This window comes from Salmo salar, chromosome ssa03, assembly GCF_905237065.1.
Source record: "Salmo salar chromosome ssa03, Ssal_v3.1, whole genome shotgun sequence".
NCBI classification, from domain to species: Eukaryota; Metazoa; Chordata; class Actinopteri; order Salmoniformes; family Salmonidae; genus Salmo; species Salmo salar.
Genome location: NC_059444.1, coordinates 12,150,329 through 12,172,728, shown reverse-complemented (window position 1 = coordinate 12,172,728; position 22,400 = coordinate 12,150,329). Strand labels below are relative to the sequence as shown.

The following is a 22,400-nucleotide window of genomic DNA, read 5'->3' as shown; positions in this document are numbered from 1 at the left end:
CCAGATCATCTACTGCTTTCTCAGTCACCGCTTCCTGCAGCGGATGAACAACCCAGAACTGTGTGAGTGTTTACCTCAAAAAGCATCTTGCTTCAATCAGTTTATTCCAGTTCAGAATAACAGTTATTATTGTATTTTAACAGCAAGTTCCAATCTAGACTTGTTTTCAACAATAATTTGTACAGTAGGCCTGATCATTTTTAATCTTCATCTGTACTGTTTCTTAGGGTTGAATTATCAGTAGCTAGTTAGCTAGCTTTGGCTAACGTTAGCTATTAGCTGTGTAACATTACAAGGCTAGGGGATTGTTTGAAAGAGAAACTCACATCTACTACTATGAGAGATGGTACTCCCTTATTTCTGCTTATCATCACCTGTTATTAAATTACAACAATGCCTTGCTAGTTGACTTTTCCACTTTCGAAGCACTGTTTCCTGAAGCATTCTGCCCTGTTCTGAAAGAACGTCATGTTGTGCCTGGGTGTTTGGTCAGGATGTGTCGTTTTATTAATTTGTTCGTAGTGAGAGACTCATTACTAAGCACTTACCCACACAAAACACATTGTGAGTGCTCCTCGTTATTTCTTAAAGTTTGTATGAAAGAGACAAAAAGTCATCACTATATTTGGGTGATTCTGCAACTTTGGGCACTTTGGCCCAGCAAGCTTTCAGAAATTAAAATGTATTGAAACACCATTTTACCGCCGTCATTTGCGATCTCCAGCAGTTGATCTTCTTCTTGCATAGACATGCTGGATTCACCTGGTTTTTTGACAAATGGGTCACGGATCCATTCCTTGGCAGTTCGTGGGTCTTTTGTGGTTGGGAAGTAGCGCTCAAACTCTTTTAAAAGCAAAGACAGCGGATCGTGCACCAGCTGGGACAATGAAGGCTCGGGCTCAGTTTCTTCCAAAATCACCGCGAATGTTTGAAACATGTCAAATATACCTCTGTTCACGCGCCGTCCCCACAAATCCAGTTTGGCTTTAAATGCAGCTACTTTATCTGCCAACTTGAAGACAGTTGTCATTTTCCCCTGAAGTGACCGATTGAGTTCATTGAGCAGGTTGAATATGTCGCACAAGTAAGCGAGTTTTGCGACCCATTCCTCGTCACTGAATTGTGCTGCCAGCGGTGACTTTTTTTCTAAGAGAAATCTCTGCAGCGGCTCTCGTAATTCAAACACTCTGGCCAGTGATCTCCCTCGGGATAACCATCTTATTTCTGTGTATAAGAAAAGGTGTCTGTGCTCCGCGTTCATTTTTCAAAATAAAACATCGTTCAGACAGATAATAAATAAAACAAAAATAATGTAAGTTATTTATTATTTCTCTGCGGCCCGGTACCAAATGACCCACGGACCGGTCCCGGTCCGCAGCCCGGGAGTTGGGGACCGCTGTCGTATAGGATAATGTTTTATTTTGTTTCTATGTCTGTGCTGTTTTTATGTAGCATCTTCTAAAAACAAAGAAAAATACTACTTAAGTTTTCCAATTGTGCACAACTTGGAGCATTTTCTAGATTAAAGTAATTTAAAACATGATTAAATAAGCCTAGATTTTTTTTTTTAAGTAAAAAGTAATAACATAATGGATTTTTGTCATTTCCACCACGTTCTGTCATTTCCACCACAGTTAAGTTTGTGATGGAAATGACTGATAGAAATGACTGTGATGGAAATTACGCTTCTGCTGTTTTTGGAGAAAAATGACAGACTGCTTAGCATGCTTTGGCCAGTATTACAGCTAGTATATGGTTTACACTAAATACATCAAATATATTTAAAAAAATCAAAATTCTACCACAAATTAAAGAAATTGTAGCCTGTTTGGAAATGACTGACAGTAAAAATATTCTCTACACAAGCAATATTTACGTAGATTTCTGGACATCACACCTGGAACAACTGTCCTCTGCAGCCATGTGCTTCAGGGTCATAATACGTTTCCATGGTAACTAAATTAACATTCTCTTGACAAAACTTTATTAATGAGGAATTTGCCCTCAGTGGTGGAAATGACACCACTACCAAAGGACAGGTATATTTTGTGTAAATAACAATATAAAGGGCATACTCACAATAAATATTGATATGATTTTATTTAATTGACTCTTTCTCTAGAAGATAACATTACATAATGTGTATTTATTAATGTTTTTTCATAGAAAAACGTAGTAGAAGCTCAGTCTGGGTCAGGGACAAGGGCAAAACAGTGAAATGTAGGTATAAAATGCATCTGAAAAGTAGCTAAAAATACTTGATAGAGAGGTGTTGAAAAGAATATGGGGTGATTGTAGTGTGAACTTAACATATAAAGAATAAAAACATGTATTTTTTTTATAAAATCGCCAAAATTGACCCTGAGGACATAGAAGTTCCCGTTAGTTTCAGAATTATCCATTTGCGTTTCATGACGATTGAGCTCAGTCAGAACTTGTGTCTAGCATGTGTCCATTTCGTGATGGCGAGTGGGAATAACAAGTCAGTGGCTTGAACGACAGCGCTGCAGCGTGTGGGTCGCGGAGTGATCTTCAAGAAAACTGCAGAAACACACACTTGCGCAGCTGCCAAACTGAGCAGAGACCGCTGCTAAGCAGAGAGCGCACTGAACAGAGAGCACAGTTGCACTTGGCCAAATAAATTCCAGTAATTAATGAAATAATTATACATTTACGTCACTACCCACCATACTTTAAGAAACGCTGAATTAGAGTTCTATTAGAGTTCTATTAGAGTTCTATTAGTTATATTCGAGTTATATTAATTATATTAGAGTTCTGTTAGTTATATTCGAGTTCTATTAGAGTTCTATTGGTTCTATTAGAGTTGTATTAGTTCTATTAGAGTTCTATTAGTTCTATTAGAGTTCTATTAGTTCTATTAGAGTTATGTTAGTTCTATTAGAGTTTTATTAGTTCTATTTGAGTCCTATTAGAGTTCTATTAATTATATTAGAGTTCTATTAGTTATATTTGTTCTATTCGAGTTCTAGTAGTTCTATTCGAGTTCTAGTAGTTCTATTCGAGTTCCTTTAGAGTTTTATTAGTTCTATTAGAATTATATTAGTTCTATTAGAGTTGTATTAGAGTTATATTAGTTCTATTTGTAACGGCTGTCGGGAGAGAGAGTAGACCAAGGCGCAGCGGAGTTAGTGTTCATCATTGAATTTAATAACAGAAAGAACACTATACAAAACAAGAAAACCGACAGCCAAACAGTCCTGTCAGGTGCAAACACTAAACAGAAACAATTACCCACAAAACCCCAACGGAAAGAAACAGGCACTTATGTGTGACTCCCAATCAGCAACAACACTCTACAGCTGTGCCTGATTGGAAGCCACCCAGCCAAAATCAATGAAACAAACCAACATAGAAAAATGCACATAGAACGCCCACCCAATGTAACACCCTGGCCTAACCAAAATAAAGAACAAAACCCCCTCTCTATGACCAGGGCGTTACAGTACCGCCCCCCAAGGTGTGGACTCCGACCGCAAAACCTGACTCTGAAGGGGAGGGTCCGGTTGGGCCTTCTTACGGCGGCGGCTCTGACTGCTCCGGACAGGTGGGAGGCTCTGGCGGCTCCGGACAGGCGGGCGGCTCTGGCGGCTCCGGACAGGCGGCGGCTCTGGCGGCTCCGGACTGGCGGGCGGCTCTGGCGGCTCCGGACTGGCGGGCGGCTCTGGCGGCTCCGGACTGGCGGGCGGCTCTGGCGGCTCCGGACTGGCGGGCGGCTCTGGCGGCTCCAGACTGGCGGGCGGCTCTGGCGGCTCCGGACTGGCGGGCAGCTCTGGCAGCTCTGGACTGGTGAGACCCACTGGAGGCCTAGTCCTAGGAGGCGGCACAGGACGGACCAGGATGGGGAGACCCACTGGAGGCCTAGTCCTGGGAGGTGGCACAGGATGGACCAGGCTAGAGAGATCCACTGGAGGCCTGGTCCGAGGAGGAGGCACAGGCTTAACCAGGATGGGGAGACCCACTGGAGGCCTAGTCCTGGGAGGTGGCACAGGACGGACCAGGCTGGAGAGATCCACTGGAGGCCTGGTCCGAGGAAGAGGCACAGGATAAACCGGGCTGTGGGGGAACACTGGAGTTCTAGACTTTACGCTCTTTACCCATACTCCAGGCTGAATGCCCACTTTGGCCCGGCACGGGCGGAGAGCAGGCATTGGGCGAACTGGACCCTCCCAGCGCCCTGGAGACACAGTGCGCAGAGCCGGTGCAGGATACCTTGGCCCGAAAAGGCACACTGGAGACCAGATGCGCTGAGCTGGCACAACCCGTCCTGGCTCGATGCCTGCCCTCGCATGGCACTTGCGGGGGGCTGGTATGTAGCGCATCGGGCTTTGAACGCGCACTGGGGACACCGTGCGCTTGACCACATAACACGGTGTCTGACCAGTACTGCGCTGCCTCCTGTAAGCACGGGGAGTTGACTCAGGTCTACCGGCTGACTCCGCCAATCTCCCCGTGTGCCCCCCCCAAACATTTTTTGGGGCTGCCTCCCGTATCCGTTGCGCTCCCTCTCTTCGTACCAGCGCCTCTCAGCTCTCGACTCTTCTATTTCCCATTGCGGGTGGCGATAATCCCCCGCTTGAGACCATGGTCCTTTCCCATCCAGGATTTCCTCCCAAGTCCATGACTCCAGATAACTTTTTTCCTGGTTCTTAACCTTGCTCTGCTCCTTACTCCGCTGCTTGGTCTTCTTGTGGTGGGTAATTCTGTAACGGCTGTCGGGAGAGAGAGTAGACCAAGGCGCAGCGGAGTTAGTGTTCATCATTGAATTTAATAACAGAAAGAACACTATACAAAACAAAACAAAACAAGACAACCGACAGCCAAACAGTCCTGTCAGGTGCAAACACTAAACAGAAACAATTACCCACAAAACTCCCTACGGAAAAACAGGCACTTATGTGTGACTCCCAATCAGCAACAACAATCTACAGCTGTGCCTGATTGGAAGCCACACGGCCAAAATCAATGAAAAACCAACATAGAAAGATGCACATAGAACGCCCACCCAATGTAACACCCTGGCCTAACCAAAATAAAGAACAAAAACCCCTCTCTATGGCCAGGGCGTTACACTATTAGAGTTCTTTTAGTTCTATTAGAGTTCTATTAGAGTTCTATTAGTTCTATTAGAGTTCTATTACTTCTATTCAAGTTTTATTAGAGTTATATTCGTTCTATTCAATTTCTATTAGAGATATATTAGAGTTATATTAGTTCTATTAGAGCTCTATTAGAGTTCTATTAGTTCTGTTGGAGTTCTATTAGAGTTTTATTAGAGCTTTATTAGAGTTCTATTAGTTCTATTAGAGTTTATTAGAACTTTACTTCAAGTGACTGTAGGGTGTGAGTCATAGAAAACATGCCTCTAATTTCTGATACAGCAGTTAATTCAGTTTTGTAGAGTTGAAGCTATGGTCTGATCAGACTGGCTATAGCATTGTGGCGCTAAAATACAAATATTTTTATTGCAAAGTGAGTTGACAATACTATGGTACATACCGGCAATAGCATCACTTATAATAGGACAAGTACCTATACAAGGTAGACGGAGGGACTTTGTATTGCTCATCTTCCGTAAACATACCTCTAGTGGCCAGTGTTTTAACCAATGCATAAAGCAATCAATCATAAAACAGTTCAAACAAATAAAAATGAACCTCTAATGTATTATTTTTGTCTTGTTTACCTTTAAGGACCATCAGACCATTTTGCGAGCTTGGGCTGTGAAGGATTTTGCTCCAAAGTGCCCCATTTACGTCCAGATTCTGAAGCCAGAGAATAAATTCCATGTGAAATTTGCAGGTAATGACAGACTAATGTCTTGTTAAGAGACATTTGTTTAGATGTTTCGGGACCTTGGCATACATCTTTCTGAATTGTGGCTCCAATACCTGGGTAACCCCTCCTCTATGCATTTAGGTTAGTCTCAATAGCTGGGTTTCCATCCAATTGGCAATATTTTCATGTGAATATTCTAAAATCTGCATAAAAACAATATGCTCATTTTCCCACCAGAGATGTTCCATGAAATTGACCTGTTGCATATTGTCACGTCCTGACCAGTATAAGGGGTTATTTGTTATTGTAGTTTGGTCAGGACGTGGCAGGGGTGTGTTTGTTTAAAGTGTTTCGGGGTTTGATGGGCTATGTTTATATTTAAGAGGGGTGTTTGTTTAGAGTGTTTCGGGGTTTGTTGGGTTATGTTCTTGTTAGTCTATTTCTATGTTAGTTCTTGTTAGTCTATTTCTATGTTAGTTCTAGTATGTCTATTTCTATGTGGTGTTTGTTGGGTTGACCTTCAATTGGAAGCAGCTGCTCCTAGTTGCTTCTAATTGAAGGTCCTATTTAAGAGGGGTGTTTTTTCTATGGGATTTTGTGGGTAGTTGTTCCTTGTATAGCTGTAAGCCTTACAGGACTGTTTATAGTCGTTGTTTTTGTATACGTGTGTTTTGTTTTGGTTTTCCTTCTTTCTGCCGAATAAAAAGAAGATGAGTATGCACACTCCCGCTGCGTTTTGGTCAAATCCATACGACACCCGTGACACATATAAAAGCCTGTGCGTGATGGCGTAGTGCACATGACAATATACAGTTGAAGTCTGAAGTTTACAGACACTTAGGTTGGAGTCATTAAAACTCGTTTTTCAACCACTCCACAAATTTCTTGTTAACAAACTATAGTTTTGGCAAGTCGGTTAGGACATCTACTTTGTGCGTGACACAGGTAATTTTTCCAACAATTGTTTACAGACAGATTATTTCACTTATAATTCACTGTATCACAATTCCAGTGGGTCAGAAGTTTTAATACACTAAGTTGACTGTGCCTTTAAATAGCTTGGAAAATTCCAGAAAATGATGTCATGGCTTTAGAAGTTTCTGATAGTCTAATTGACATAATTTGAGTCAATTGGAGGTGTACCTGTGGATGTATTTCAAGGCCTACCTTCAAACTCAGTGCCTCTTTGCTTGACATCATGGGGAAATCAAAAGAAATCAGCCAAGACCTCAGAAAAAAAATTGTAGACCTCCACAAGTCTGGTTCACACTTGGGAGCAATTTCCAAACGCCTGAAGGTACCACATTCATCTGTACAAACAATAGTATGCAAGTATAAACACCATGGGACCATGCAGCCGTCATACCGCTCAGGAAGGAGACGTGTTCTGTCTCCTAGAGATGAACGTACTTTGGTGCGAAAAGTGCAAATCAATCCCAGAACAACAGCAAAGGACCTTGTGAAGATGCTGGAGGAAACAAGTACAAAAGTATCTATATCCACAGTAAAACAAGTCCTATATCGACATAACCTGAAAGGCCGCTCAGCAAGGAAGAAGCCAAAGCTCCAAAACCACCATAAAAAAAGCCAGACTACGGTTTGCAACTGCACATGGGGACAAAGATCGTACTTTTTGTAGAAATGTCCTCTGGTCTGATGAAACAAAAATAGAACTGTTTGGCCATAATGACCATCGTTATGTTTGGAGGAAAAAGGGGAGGCTTGCAAGCCGAAGAACACCATCCCAACCATGAAGCACAGGGGTGGCAGCATCATGTTGTGGGGTTGTTTTGCTGCAGGAGGGACTGGTGCACTTCACAAAATAGATGGCATCATGAGGTAGGAAAATGATGTGGATATATTGAAGCAACATCTCAAGACATCAGTCAGGAAGTTAAAGCTTGGTAGCAAATGGGTCTTGCAAATCGACAATGACCCCAAGCATACTTCCAAAATTGTGGCAAATTGGCTTAAGGACAACAAAGTCAAGGTATTGGAGTGGCCATCACAAAGCCCTGGCCTCAATCCTATAGAAAATGTGTGGGTAGAACTGAAAAAGCATGTGAGAGCAAGGAGGCCTACAAACCTGACTCAGTTACACCAGCTCTGTCAGGGGGAATGGGCCAAAATTCACCCAATTTATTGTGGGAAGCTTGTGGAAGGCTACCCGAAGCATTTGACCCAAGTTAAACAGTTTAAAGGCAATGCTACCAAATACTAATTGAGTGTATGTAAACTTCTGACCCACTGGGAATGTGATGAAAGAAATAAAAGCTGAAATAAATCATTCTTTCCACTATTATTCGGACATTTCACATTCTTAAAATAAAGTGGTGATCCTAACTGACCTAAGACAGGACATTTTTACTAGGATTAAATGTCAGGAATTGTGAAAAACGAAGTTTAAATGTGTTTGGCTAATGTGTATGTAAACTTACGACTTCAACTGTATTTTGTGGTTAAATTCCCATGCACCAAATAAAGACTAAACGTTAAATGGGTTTCTCTCGCATATTCAACTCTACTGATGGTTTTGTACCCCAAAAATGTTGCATTGTATTGCAAGTGTGCCCACTCTGGTATTGGCTCGTGCGCTCTAGCCAACAGCTTGCAGAAACAGTGCGGGTAGGATAGCCTACATTATGAGATTAATGTGGACGAAAGAGCTAAAGACGAAAGGTTATTTTTATTTGTCAAAAGGCAGCCCAGCATCGATCATCTTGTCTCCAGAATAAGACCCTCAATATTTATTGGAAAGGAACATCAATCACCGTGTATACTTTCACCACCTAGTAAACTGCATGCTTTCCCGAGTCGTAGTGGGAGGACCACACACCATATCATTGCGTGACTCCAAGTTTACTTCAATATGACGGTTATTATATCAATATTTGCTCATTAAAGCATTTTCACCACCATTTCCTGCATATTGAACTTTACCGACACCAAAAAGATCCCACCTTGTCTAGCGTATTTTGTTTTGTCACCATTTTATAAATTTATCGACAAATTTGCTGTTTCCATCAGGCCTGTCGTGACATTTTTTTTTATCCGACATGTACTTTACTTGCATAAAAAGGTTGGATGGAAACCTGGTTATGGAGTCTCATCTCTGTAAGACTCTTTTTAAAACGACATCAAATCTTGTTCCTCTCTGTTTCCCCAGATCATGTAGTGTGTGAGGAGGAATTCAAGTATGCCATGTTGGCCCTGAACTGCATCTGTCCAGCAACCTCCTCCCTCATAACCCTACTGGTCCACACTTCACAGGGCCGGTAAGTTACACAACCACCCTGCACCCTCATATCTAGTCGACTCTTCAATGGTCTACACTCCATAGGATCTGCAAAGTACAGTAGGCAACCCACCTACCACTAAGTCTCTACCCACCAACCCACCAAGTCTCTACCCACCAACCCCACCCCCTACCCCCAAGTTTCTACCCACCTACCACTAAGTCTCTACCCACCAACCCACCAAGTCTCTACCCACCAACCCCACCCCCTACCCCCAAGTTTCTACCCACCTACCACTAAGTCTCTACCCACCAACCCACCAAGTCTCTACCCACCAACCCCACCCCCCTACCCCCCAAGTTTCTACCCACCTACCACTAAGTCTCTACCCAACACCCCACCAATTCTCTACCCACCAAACCCCCTACCACTAAGTGTCTACCCACTAACCCACCAAGTCTCTACCCACCAACCCACCAAGTCTCTACCCACCAACCCCACCCCCTACCCCCAAGTTTCTACCCACCTACTACTAAGTCTCTACCCAACACCCCACCAATTCTCTACCCACCAAACCCCCTACCACTAAGTGTCTACCCACTAACCCACCAAGTCTCTACCCACCAACCCACCAAGTCTCTACCCACCAAGTGTCTACCCACTAACCCACCTACCACCAAGTCTCTACCCACCAACCCATCAAGTCTCTACCCACCAAGTCTCTACCCACCAACCCACCAATTCTCTACCCATCAACCCACCAAGTCTCTACCCACCAACCCACCAAGTCTCTACCCATCAACCCACCAAGTCTCCACCCACCAAGTCTCTACCCACCAACCCACCAAGTCTCTACCCACCAACCCACCAAGTCTCTACCCACCATCCCACCAAGTCTCCACCCACCAACCCACCAACCCACCAAGTCTCCACCCACCAAGTCTCTACCCACCAATCCCTGCACCCTCATATCTAGTCGACTCTTCAATGGTCTACACTCCATAGGATCTGCAAAGTACAGTAGGCAACCCACCTACCACTAAGTCTCTACCCAACACCCCACCAATTCTCTACCCACCAACCCACCAAGTCTCTACCCACCAACCCCACCCCCTACCCCCAAGTTTCTACCCACCTACCACTAAGTCTCTACCCACCAACCCACCAAGTCTCTACCCACCAACCCCACCCCCTACCCCCAAGTTTCTACCCACCTACCACTAAGTCTCTACCCAACACCCCACCAATTCTCTACCCACCAAACCCCCTACCACTAAGTGTCTACCCACTAACCCACCAAGTCTCTACCCACCAACCCACCAAGTCTCTACCCACCAACCCCACCCCCTACCCCCAAGTTTCTACCCACCTACCACTAAGTCTCTACCCAACACCCCACCAATTCTCTACCCACCAAACCCCCTACCACTAAGTGTCTACCCACTAACCCACCAAGTCTCTACCCACCAACCCACCAAGTCTCTACCCACCAAGTGTCTACCCACTAACCCACCTACCACCAAGTCTCTACCCACCAACCCATCAAGTCTCTACCCACCAAGTCTCTACCCACCAACCCACCAATTCTCTACCCATCAACCCACCAAGTCTCTACCCACCAACCCACCAAGTCTCTACCCATCAACCCACCAAGTCTCCACCCACCAAGTCTCTACCCACCAACCCACCAAGTCTCTACCCACCAACCCACCAAGTCTCTACCCACCATCCCACCAAGTCTCCACCCACCAACCCACCAACCCACCAAGTCTCCACCCACCAAGTCTCTACCCACCAATCCCTGCACCCTCATATCTAGTCGACTCTTCAATGGTCTACACTCCATAGGATCTGCAAAGTACAGTAGGCAACCCACCTACCACTAAGTCTCTACCCAACACCCCACCAATTCTCTACCCACCAAACCCCCTAACACTAAGTGTTTACCCACTAACCCACCTACCACCAAGTCTCCACCCACCAACCCACCAAGTCTCTACCCACCAACCCACCAATTCTCTACCCATCAACCCACCAGTTCTCTACCCACCTACCACTAAGTCTCTACCCATTAACCCACCAAGTCTCCACCCACCAAGTCTCTACCCCCCATCCCACCAAGTCTCCACCCACCAACCCCTCAAGTCTCTACCCATCAACCCACCACATTTCTAACCACCAAGTCTCTACCCACCAACCCACCAAGTCTCCACCCACCAAGTCTCTACCCACCAACCCACCAAGTCTCCACCCACCAAGTCTCCACCCACCAACCCACCAAGTCTCCACCCACCAAGTCTCTACCCACCAACCCACCAAGTCTCTACCCATCAACCCACCAAGTCTCTACCCACCAACCCACCAAGTCTCTACCCATCAACCCACCAAGTCTCCACCCACCAAGTCTCTACCCACCAACCCACCAAGTCTCTACCCATCAACCCACCAAGTCTCTACCCACCAACCCACCAAGTCTCCACCCACCAAGTCTCTACCCACCAACCCACCAAGTCTCTACCCACCAACCCACCAAGTCTCTACCCATCAACCCACCAAGTCTCTACCCACCAACCCACCAAGTCTCCACCCACCAAGTCTCTACCCACCAACCCACCAAGTCTCTACCCATCAACCCACCAAGTCTCTACCCACCAACCCACCAAGTCTCTACCCATCAACCCACCAAGTCTCCACCCACCAAGTCTCTACCCACCAACCCACCAAGTCTCTACCCATCAACCCACCAAGTCTCTACCCACCAACCCACCAAGTCTCCACCCACCAAGTCTCTACCCACCAACCCACCAAGTCTCTACCCACCAACCCACCAAGTCTCTACCCATCAACCCACCAAGTCTCTACCCACCAACCCACCAAGTCTCCACCCACCAAGTCTCTACCCACCAACCCACCAAGTCTCCACCCACCAAGTCTCTACCCACCAACCCACCAAGTCTCCACCCACCAAGTCTCTACCCACCAACCCACCAAGTCTCTACCCACCAACCCACCAAGTCTCTACCCATCAACCCACCAAGTCTCCACCCACCAAGTCTCTACCCACCAACCCACCAAGTCTCTACCCATCAACCCACCAAGTCTCTACCCACCAACCCACCAAGTCTCTACCCATCAACCCACCAAGTCTCAACCCACCAAGTCTCTACCCACCAACCCACCAAGTCTCTACCCATCAACCCACCAAGTCTCAACCCACCAAGTCTCTACCCACCAACCCACCAAGTCTCTACCCATCAACCCACCAAGTCTCAACCCACCAAGTCTCTACCCACCAACCCACCAAGTCTCTACCCATCAACCCACCAAGTCTCAACCCACCAAGTCTCTACCCACCAACCCACCAAGACTCTACCCATCAACCCACCAAGTCTCAACCCACCAAGTCTCTACCCACCAACCCACCAAGTCTCTACCCATCAACCCACCAAGTCTCAACCCACCAAGTCTCTACCCACCAACCCACCAAGTCTCTACCCACCAACCCACCAAGTCTCAACCCACCAAGTCTCTACCCACCAACCCACCAAGTCTCTACCCACCAACCCACCAAGTCTCTACCCACCAACCCACCAAGTCTCTACCCATCAACCCACCAAGTCTCAACCCACCAAGTCTCTACCCACCAACCCACCAAGTCTCTACCCATCAACCCACCAAGTCTCAACCCACCAAGTCTCTACCCACCAACCCACCAAGACTCTACCCACCAACCCACCAAGTCTCAACCCACCAAGTCTCTACCCACCAACCCACCAAGTCTCTACCCACCAACCCACCAAGTCTCTACCCACCAACCCACCAAGTCTCTACCCATCAACCCACCAAGTCTCAACCCACCAAGTCTCTACCCACCAACCCACCAAGTCTCTACCCATCAACCCACCAAGTCTCAACCCACCAAGTCTCTACCCACCAACCCACCAAGACTCTACCCATCAACCCACCAAGTCTCAACCCACCAAGTCTCTACCCACCAACCCACCAAGTCTCTACCCATCAACCCACCAAGTCTCAACCCACCAAGTCTCTACCCACCAACCCACCAAGTCTCTACCCACCAACCCACCAAGTCTCTACCCACCAACCCACCAAGTCTCCACCCACCAAGTCTCTACCCACCAACCCACCAAGTCTCTACCCACCAACCCACCAAGTCTCAACCCACCAAGTCTGTGAAAGGGAGAAATGCTACAGACCCTCATATTGTACCTAGTTAATTGTCTGCAGCGAAAGCCCAGACTGAACCCAACTAAAAGTAACACTTCATATGAATACCGTCGTAGTGCTTTACACAGCATTATATAGCAGCTCATAAGATGTTATAATTATGCTTGTAATGCATTATGAATAGTGTATTCCCAGGAGGTGTTACCATACGTTTCTCTGTGTGCTTCAGGGAGGGGCAGCAGTCTCCAGAGGAGTGGCACAGGACTTATGGCAAGTGTTCCGGGAATGAGGTTTACAACATCACCATGAGGGACAGCATCTTCTTCTCAGAATATATGGGGAAAAGCTTCACCTACACCTCCTTCCACGCGCATAAGAAGTAAGTAGCTAACACCAATACCTCTTAGCATGGTCCCAGGGTCTAGGGTCGCATACTTTCTCTTATTAAGCCTCACTACTGACAAATGACCACATTTTCTTCTGATACCGGTTCCTATGGTTCCATTTTCTGTGCTATTTCAGTTGTATCCATGGATGGGAACAGACATGTGGGCTCAAACTCAATCCCCACTTTTTCACCAACAGTCCACGTATCCCGTACACACAAATAAGATTGAAAGGTTCACTGATCCTACACATTTAAAACCAGCCCTATTTATGAGTCACTCTCCCTCTTCGTATTGCCCTCTAAACCTCCAGCCTATGTGATCTAACCCTAACCCTATATCTCTATCACTGTCCTCAGGTATGGCGTGTGTCTGATCGGGGTGTGCCGGGAGGACAGTAAGAGCATCCTGCTGAACCCCGGGCCACAGTTTAGAATGAGCCCCAATGACAGCTGCTTCTACATCAACATCACTAAGGAGGAGAACACTACCTTTAAGACCCAGAGGGAGAGGACGGGTAGCCGGCCCTGCTTGCCAGTACACAGTGTAATCGCCTGCATGGGTCAGTAATATGAGTTCCAATACTACCTAGTATGAAGTGATGTATTGGACAAGTATATTAAGCAGTGGTGTAAAGTACTTCAGTAAAAATACTACTTAAGTATTTTTTTTTTTACTTTACTATAGTATTTTCGAAAAAAATGATAAATGAATTGACATGTAAGACACAGAAATATGCCCACAATAAATAGTATGTTGTAAACGTTGTATGTTCTTTGTATCCTTCCTTGTTCAGGCACTGTGGCCATAGACCTCCAGGACACAGGCTGTGGGCCCTCTCTCTGTCTCCCCCCGGAGGACATCAAGGGTAACAGCAGGAGGCCCAGCATCGGCCCAGTGCTAGAGGTGCCAGACACTTCCTCTATGCACACAGGTGACCTCTATAGCGACCAATCAGAGGACGAGACCATGCCCTCCAACGAGGACCTATCAACTGAGGGGTATGTTTTATTTTATTTTTCACAGGAGGTTGGTGGCACCTTAATTGGGTAGGATTCGCTGGTGGTAATAACTGGAGCGGAAAAGGCGGGATGGTATCAAATACATCAAACACATGGTTTTTAATGTGTTTGATGCCATTCCATTTGCTCTGTTCCAGCTTTTATTACTATGAGCTGTTCTCCTCTCAGCAGCCTCCTGTGGTCCAGAATGAAGACCATGCATAGATTGAATCATGTAGGTTAGTGTTGGGCTGGAACAAAAGATTGCATAACCAGTAGCTTTCCAAGACTGGAATTGGAGACCCCTGCGGTAGATGAGGCATTGTGAGACAATGATGACATTTGTTTGGCCGTTCACTTGAATGGGAGATCCACATCCTACTGCCCACCCCTGCAGTAAGATATGAATTGTGTATGTGTTTATTTCAAGCTATATGAAAGGCTATCCTCCCAACCTGCCCTACATCGGTAGTTCTCCAACACTGTGCCATCTATTGAAGGAGAAAGTACCATACTGTTGCCTCAGACTGGAAAAGGTAAATTATGCAAGTCACTTATTCAGTTAAATCAATATACTGTAGGTAGTTTTAAGTCATGTTCCCCATTTGCACTGTTGAGGCTGGTTTCCAGACACAGATTAAGCCGAGTCCTAATCTAAAAATGCATGCACAATGGAGAATCGCTATCTGTGTCCAGGAAATCGGCCCACAAGTACAGCCTATGTTAAATATACTGTATATACTCCATATATATATATATATAATTTAAAAAAGCAACAACACACAAATATAGGTTTATTTTCCCCACAGGGTTGTAAGCATAACAACTTTGAGGATGCCAAAGCCTACAGCTTTAAGAACAAGCTGATCATTGTGTCAGCTGAGACGGCGGGGAATGGACTGTACAACTTCATCGTCCCGCTTAGAGCTTCCTACAGACTAAAGAAAGAGCTGAACCCCATTGTGCTGCTCCTGGATAATCAGTAAGAAGACTGTTTCAAAACATCCTTTTATCCTTTTTATTGAGCTGCCCTCATTGGCCAGGTCTCCCATTTAAAAGAGGTAGGGTTGCAAGATTCCCTTTCCCCATATCCCAGGTTTTCCAGAATATATTCCAGAAATAATTAGGGAATAAGCAGAATCTTATTCCCAGGATTTCTGGAAACCTGCGAATTTGGGGAAAGTTACCGGAATATTTTGCAACCTGGAAAAAGAGGTGTCCTGACCTCAATGGGATGTCCTGATGAAATGAAAACATTTCGCTCTTTCTCCCTTTGGGGAATACATCGAAATATTTTTTTGAGAAACGGAAAGAGACATCTGTTACGAAACACGTAAAAATGTAAGGAATTACATTCGGTGATTTTGAAATAAGCTTACACTTGTAACCTGAATTGATACGTCCCCGCACGAGGATTGATGTGTCCACGCACGTCTCGTTCTCGGCCACTCATATCTCTGCCTTAGCAAATTTGACACACATCATTTTGGAGTGTATTTTCCAGTAGTTTTCAAGTCCATTCGCTCATTTTTCATGCGACTGGCATGCGGTAATGATAAGTAATATTGTAATAGCCTACAGTTTTAATTATTGTGATAGGCTCATGTTTTACCAGTATGCCATACCCATGGCATACCCCTGGTACCGGTTTACTTTCACCTTGTGATTTTACCTCAAGCAAAGCAGCCATATTTAGTTTGTTTTACAAAAGTAACTGTGTCTTTCGGATATGTCTGGTTGGGTACTGTGACATCAAAAATAACAATATCTGTGCATATGGACAATATATATCTATTGAATTGAATTCTATTAAATCCTACACACCGAAGAAGGCTGTACAGCCAAAACGGCTGTGAATGCCATCCCTGATGCAGTAAAACATTTAAAACATTGAATAATGAAGTAATCTTTATGAGACATGCAAACCCAATACACATCTTTGTCTGAATTGTGGGGTTTTACCCACCAGCCAAGCCTCTGGGAGAGCACCATGGTTCTCTTCTGATTAGTGTTCTGTTGTCTCACCAGGCCTGACCCACAGTTCCTGGAGGCTGTCTGTGGGTTCCCCATGGTTTACTACATGGTGGGCTCCATCGATAAGTATGTGACACACAGCATCATCACACACCTTATAACCTTATACATCATCTTCTTTAGTGCCTGTTCTGCAATTGTATGTGGCACCCTTCCACTTCTTGTCTCCCTGTCAAGAGTACATCTCAAGGAAACGGACTGAGTGAACCAAAAAAGCAATTTCTCATAAGTCCTGTGTAGAAAGTCACCTTCTTGACAGCCTCCAAGATGCTATCAGTTACGATTCTCTCTCCACAGTGAATCCGTCACAGATAATCTGTCATAGCTAGCTCATGTGCAGGGTCCAGAGTTCTTCCTGGTCAGGGAAAAGTCTAGTCCTTTATGTCAAGAAGTCAAATGTGTGTGTGTGTGTGTGTTTTCCTAGCCTGGATGACCTCCTGCGTTGCGGTGTGTATTTTGCAGCCAACATGGTGGTGGTGGACAAGGAGAGCACCATGAGTGCAGAAGAGGACTACATGGCTGACGCCAAGACCATCGTCAATGTCCAGACACTGTTCAGGTACCTCAACCCCTATCAATGTACAGACACTGTTCAGGTACCTCAACCCCTATCAATGTCCAGACACTGTTCAGGTACCTCAACCCCTATCAATGTGCAGACACTGTTCAGGTACCTCAACCCCTATCAATGTGCAGACACTGTTCAGGTACCTCAACCCCTATCAATGTCCAGACACTGTTCAGGTACCTCAACCCCTATCAATGTCCAGACACTGTTCAGGTACCTCAACCCCTATCAATGTACAGACACTGTTCAGGTACCTCAACCACTATCAATGTACAGACACTGTTCAGGTACCTCAACCCCTATCAATGTACAGACACTGTTCAGGTACCTCAACCCCTATCAATGTGCAGACACTGTTCAGGTACCTCAACCCCTATCAATGTGCAGACACTGTTCAGGTACCTCAACCCCTATCAATGTGCAGACACTGTTCAGGTACCTCAACCCCTATCAATGTGCAGACACTGTTCAGGTACCTCAACCCCTGTCAATGTCCAGACACTGTTCAGGTACCTCAACCCCTATCAATGTACAGACACTGTTCAGGTACCTCAACCCCTGTCAATGTACAGACACTGTTCAGGTACCTCAACCCCTATCAATGTACAGACACTGTTCAGGTACCTCAACCCCTATCAATGTACAGACACTGTTCAGGTACCTCAACCCCTATCAATGTGCAGACACTGTTCAGGTACCTCAACCCCTATCAATGTGCAGACACTGTTCAGGTACCTCAACCCCTATCAATGTCCAGACACTGTTCAGGTACCTCAACCCCTATCAATGTACAGACACTGTTCAGGTACCTCAACCCCTATCAATGTACAGACACTGTTCAGGTACCTCAATCCCTATCAATGTACAGACACTGTTCAGGTACCTCAACCCCTATCAATGTCCAGACACTGTTCAGGTACCTCAACCCCTATCAATGTGCAGACACTGTTCAGGTACCTCAACCCCTATCAATGTGCAGACACTGTCCAGGTACCTCAACCCCTGTCAATGTCCAGACACTGTTCAGGTACCTCAACCCCTATCAATGTACAGACACTGTTCAGGTACCTCAACCCCTGTCAATGTACAGACACTGTTCAGGTACCTCAACCCCTATCAATGTACAGACACTGTTCAGGTACCTCAACCCCTATCAATGTACAGACACTGTTCAGGTACCTCAACCCCTATCAATGTGCAGACACTGTTCAGGTACCTCAACCCCTATCAATGTGCAGACACTGTTCAGGTACCTCAACCCCTATCAATGTCCAGACACTGTTCAGGTACCTCAACCCCTATCAATGTACAGACACTGTTCAGGTACCTCAACCCCTATCAATGTGCAGACACTGTTCAGGTACCTCAACCCCTATCAATGTGCAGACACTGTTCAGGTACCTCAACCCCTGTCAATGTGCAGACACTGTTCAGGTACCTCAACCCCTATCAATGTACAGACACTGTTCAGGTACCTCAACCCCTATCAATGTACAGACACTGTTCAGGTACCTCAACCCCTATCAATGTACAGACACTGTTCAGGTACCTCAACCCCTATCAATGTGCAGACACTGTTCAGGTACCTCAACCCCTATCAATGTCCAGACACTGTTCAGGTACCTCAACCCCTATCAATGTATAGACACTGTTCAGGTACCTCAACCCCTATCAATGTACAGACACTGTTCAGGTACCTCAACCCCTATCAATGTGCAGACACTGTTCAGGTACCTCAACCCCTATCAATGTCCAGACACTGTTCAGGTACCTCAACCCCTATCAATGTACAGACACTGTTCAGGTACCTCAACCCCTATCAATGTGCAGACACTGTTCAGGTACCTCAACCCCTATCAATGTCCAGACACTGTTCAGGTACCTCAACCCCTATCAATGTACAGACACTGTTCAGGTACCTCAACCCCTATCAATGTATAGACACTGTTCAGGTACCTCAACCCCTATCAATGTGCAGACACTGTTCAGGTACCTCAACCCCTATCAATGTGCAGACACTGTTCATTGTACCTCAACCCCTATCAATGTGCAGACACTGTTCAGGTACCTCAACCCCTATCAATGTCCAGACACTGTTCAGGTACCTCAACCCCTATCAATGTACAGACACTGTTCAGGTACCTCAACCCCTATCAATGTGCAGACACTGTTCAGGTACCTCAACCCCTATCAATGTGCAGACACTGTTCAGGTACCTCAACCCCTGTCAATGTGCAGACACTGTTCAGGTACCTCAACCCCTATCAATGTACAGACACTGTTCAGGTACCTCAACCCCTATCAATGTACAGACATTGTTCAGGTACCTCAACCCCTATCAATGTACAGACACTGTTCAGGTACCTCAACCCCTATCAATGTACAGACACTGTTCAGGTACCTCAACCCCTATCAATGTGCAGACACTGTTCAGGTACCTCAACCCCTATCAATGTCCAGACACTGTTCAGGTACCTCAACCCCTATCAATGTATAGACACTGTTCAGGTACCTCAACCCCTATCAATGTACAGACACTGTTCAGGTACCTCAACCCCTATCAATGTGCAGACACTGTTCAGGTACCTCAACCCCTATCAATGTCCAGACACTGTTCAGGTACCTCAACCCCTATCAATGTACAGACACTGTTCAGGTACCTCAACCCCTATCAATGTGCAGACACTGTTCAGGTACCTCAACCCCTATCAATGTCCAGAGACTGTTCAGGTACCTCAACCCCTATCAATGTCCAGACACTGTTCAGGTACCTCAACCCCTATCAATGTATAGACACTGTTCAGGTACCTCAACCCCTATCAATGTGCAGACACTGTTCAGGTACCTCAACCCCTATCAATGTACAGACACTGTTCAGGTACCTCAACCCCTATCAATGTACAGACACTGTTCAGGTACCTCAACCCCTATCAATGTACAGACACTGTTCAGGTACCTCAACCCCTATCAATGTGCAGACACTGTTCAGGTACCTCAACCCCTATCAATGTGCAGACACTGTTCAGGTACCTCAACCCCTATCAATGTCCAGACACTGTTCAGGTACCTCAACCCCTATCAATGTACAGACACTGTTCAGGTACCTCAACCCCTATCAATGTACAGACACTGTTCAGGTACCTCAATCCCTATCAATGTACAGACACTGTTCAGGTACCTCAACCCCTGTCAATGTAGAGACACTGTTCAGGTACCTCAACCCCTATCAATGTACAGACACTGTTCAGGTACCTCAACCCCTATCAATGTACAGACACTGTTCAGGTACCTCAACCCCTATCAATGTGCAGACACTGTTCAGGTACCTCAACCCCTATCAATGTGCAGACACTGTTCAGGTACCTCAACCCCTATCAATGTGCAGACACTGTCCAGGTACCTCAACCCCTGTCAATGTCCAGACACTGTTCAGGTACCTCAACCCCTATCAATGTACAGACACTTTTCAGGTACCTCAACCCCTGTCAATGTACAGACACTGTTCAGGTACCTCAACCCCTATCAATGTACAGACACTGTTCAGGTACCTCAACCCCTATCAATGTACAGACACTGTTCAGGTACCTCAACCCCTATCAATGTGCAGACACTGTTCAGGTACCTCAACCCCTATCAATGTGCAGACACTGTTCAGGTACCTCAACCCCTATCAATGTCCAGACACTGTTCAGGTACCTCAACCCCTATCAATGTACAGACACTGTTCAGGTACCTCAACCCCTATCAATGTGCAGACACTGTTCAGGTACCTCAACCCCTATCAATGTGCAGACACTGTTCAGGTACCTCAACCCCTGTCAATGTGCAGACACTGTTCAGGTACCTCAACCCCTATCAATGTACAGACACTGTTCAGGTACCTCAACCCCTATCAATGTACAGACACTGTTCAGGTACCTCAACCCCTATCAATGTACAGACACTGTTCAGGTACCTCAACCCCTATCAATGTGCAGACACTGTTCAGGTACCTCAACCCCTATCAATGTCCAGACACTGTTCAGGTACCTCAACCCCTATCAATGTATAGACACTGTTCAGGTACCTCAACCCCTATCAATGTACAGACACTGTTCAGGTACCTCAACCCCTATCAATGTGCAGACACTGTTCAGGTACCTCAACCCCTATCAATGTCCAGACACTGTTCAGGTACCTCAACCCCTATCAATGTACAGACACTGTTCAGGTACCTCAACCCCTATCAATGTGCAGACACTGTTCAGGTACCTCAACCCCTATCAATGTCCAGACACTGTTCAGGTACCTCAACCCCTATCAATGTCCAGACACTGTTCAGGTACCTCAACCCCTATCAATGTATAGACACTGTTCAGGTACCTCAACCCCTATCAATGTGCAGACACTGTTCAGGTACCTCAACCCCTATCAATGTACAGACACTGTTCAGGTACCTCAACCCCTATCAATGTACAGACACTGTTCAGGTACCTCAACCCCTATCAATGTGCAGACACTGTTCAGGTACCTCAACCCCTATCAATGTGCAGACACTGTTCAGGTACCTCAACCCCTATCAATGTGCAGACACTGTTCAGGTACCTCAACCCCTATCAATGTCCAGACACTGTTCAGGTACCTCAACCCCTATCAATGTACAGACACTGTTCAGGTACCTCAACCCCTATCAATGTGCAGACACTGTTCAGGTACCTCAACCCCTATCAATGTGCAGACACTGTTCAGGTACCTCAACCCCTGTCAATGTGCAGACACTGTTCAGGTACCTCAACCCCTATCAATGTACAGACACTGTTCAGGTACCTCAACCCCTATCAATGTACAGACACTGTTCAGGTACCTCAACCCCTATCAATGTACAGACACTGTTCAGGTACCTCAACCCCTATCAATGTACAGACACTGTTCAGGTACCTCAACCCCTATCAATGTCCAGACACTGTTCAGGTACCTCAACCCCTATCAATGTATAGACACTGTTCAGGTACCTCAACCCCTATCAATGTGCAGACACTGTTCAGGTACCTCAACCCCTATCAATGTCCAGACACTGTTCAGGTACCTCAACCCCTATCAATGTACAGACACTGTTCAGGTACCTCAACCCCTATCAATGTGCAGACACTGTTCAGGTACCTCAACCCCTATCAATGTCCAGACACTGTTCAGGTACCTCAACCCCTAT

At 45.9% G+C, this 22,400-nt stretch overlaps 1 protein-coding gene across 1 annotated transcript in view; it reads left to right on the top strand.

The window, feature by feature from the left end:
• LOC106598568 (potassium channel subfamily T member 2) overlaps window positions 1–22,400 on the top strand; it is a 58,269-nt gene that overhangs the window by 19,564 nt on the left and 16,305 nt on the right. Inside the window, exons 14-22 of the mRNA XM_014189602.2 lie at window positions 5,715–5,823; window positions 8,966–9,074; window positions 13,453–13,602; window positions 13,969–14,171; window positions 14,406–14,610; window positions 15,041–15,146; window positions 15,420–15,592; window positions 16,639–16,710; window positions 17,069–17,203. Of these exons, the coding sequence (XP_014045077.1) occupies window positions 5,715–5,823; window positions 8,966–9,074; window positions 13,453–13,602; window positions 13,969–14,171; window positions 14,406–14,610; window positions 15,041–15,146; window positions 15,420–15,592; window positions 16,639–16,710; window positions 17,069–17,203 (1,262 nt within the window). The remainder of the gene's footprint in view (window positions 1–5,714; window positions 5,824–8,965; window positions 9,075–13,452; window positions 13,603–13,968; window positions 14,172–14,405; window positions 14,611–15,040; window positions 15,147–15,419; window positions 15,593–16,638; window positions 16,711–17,068; window positions 17,204–22,400) is intronic.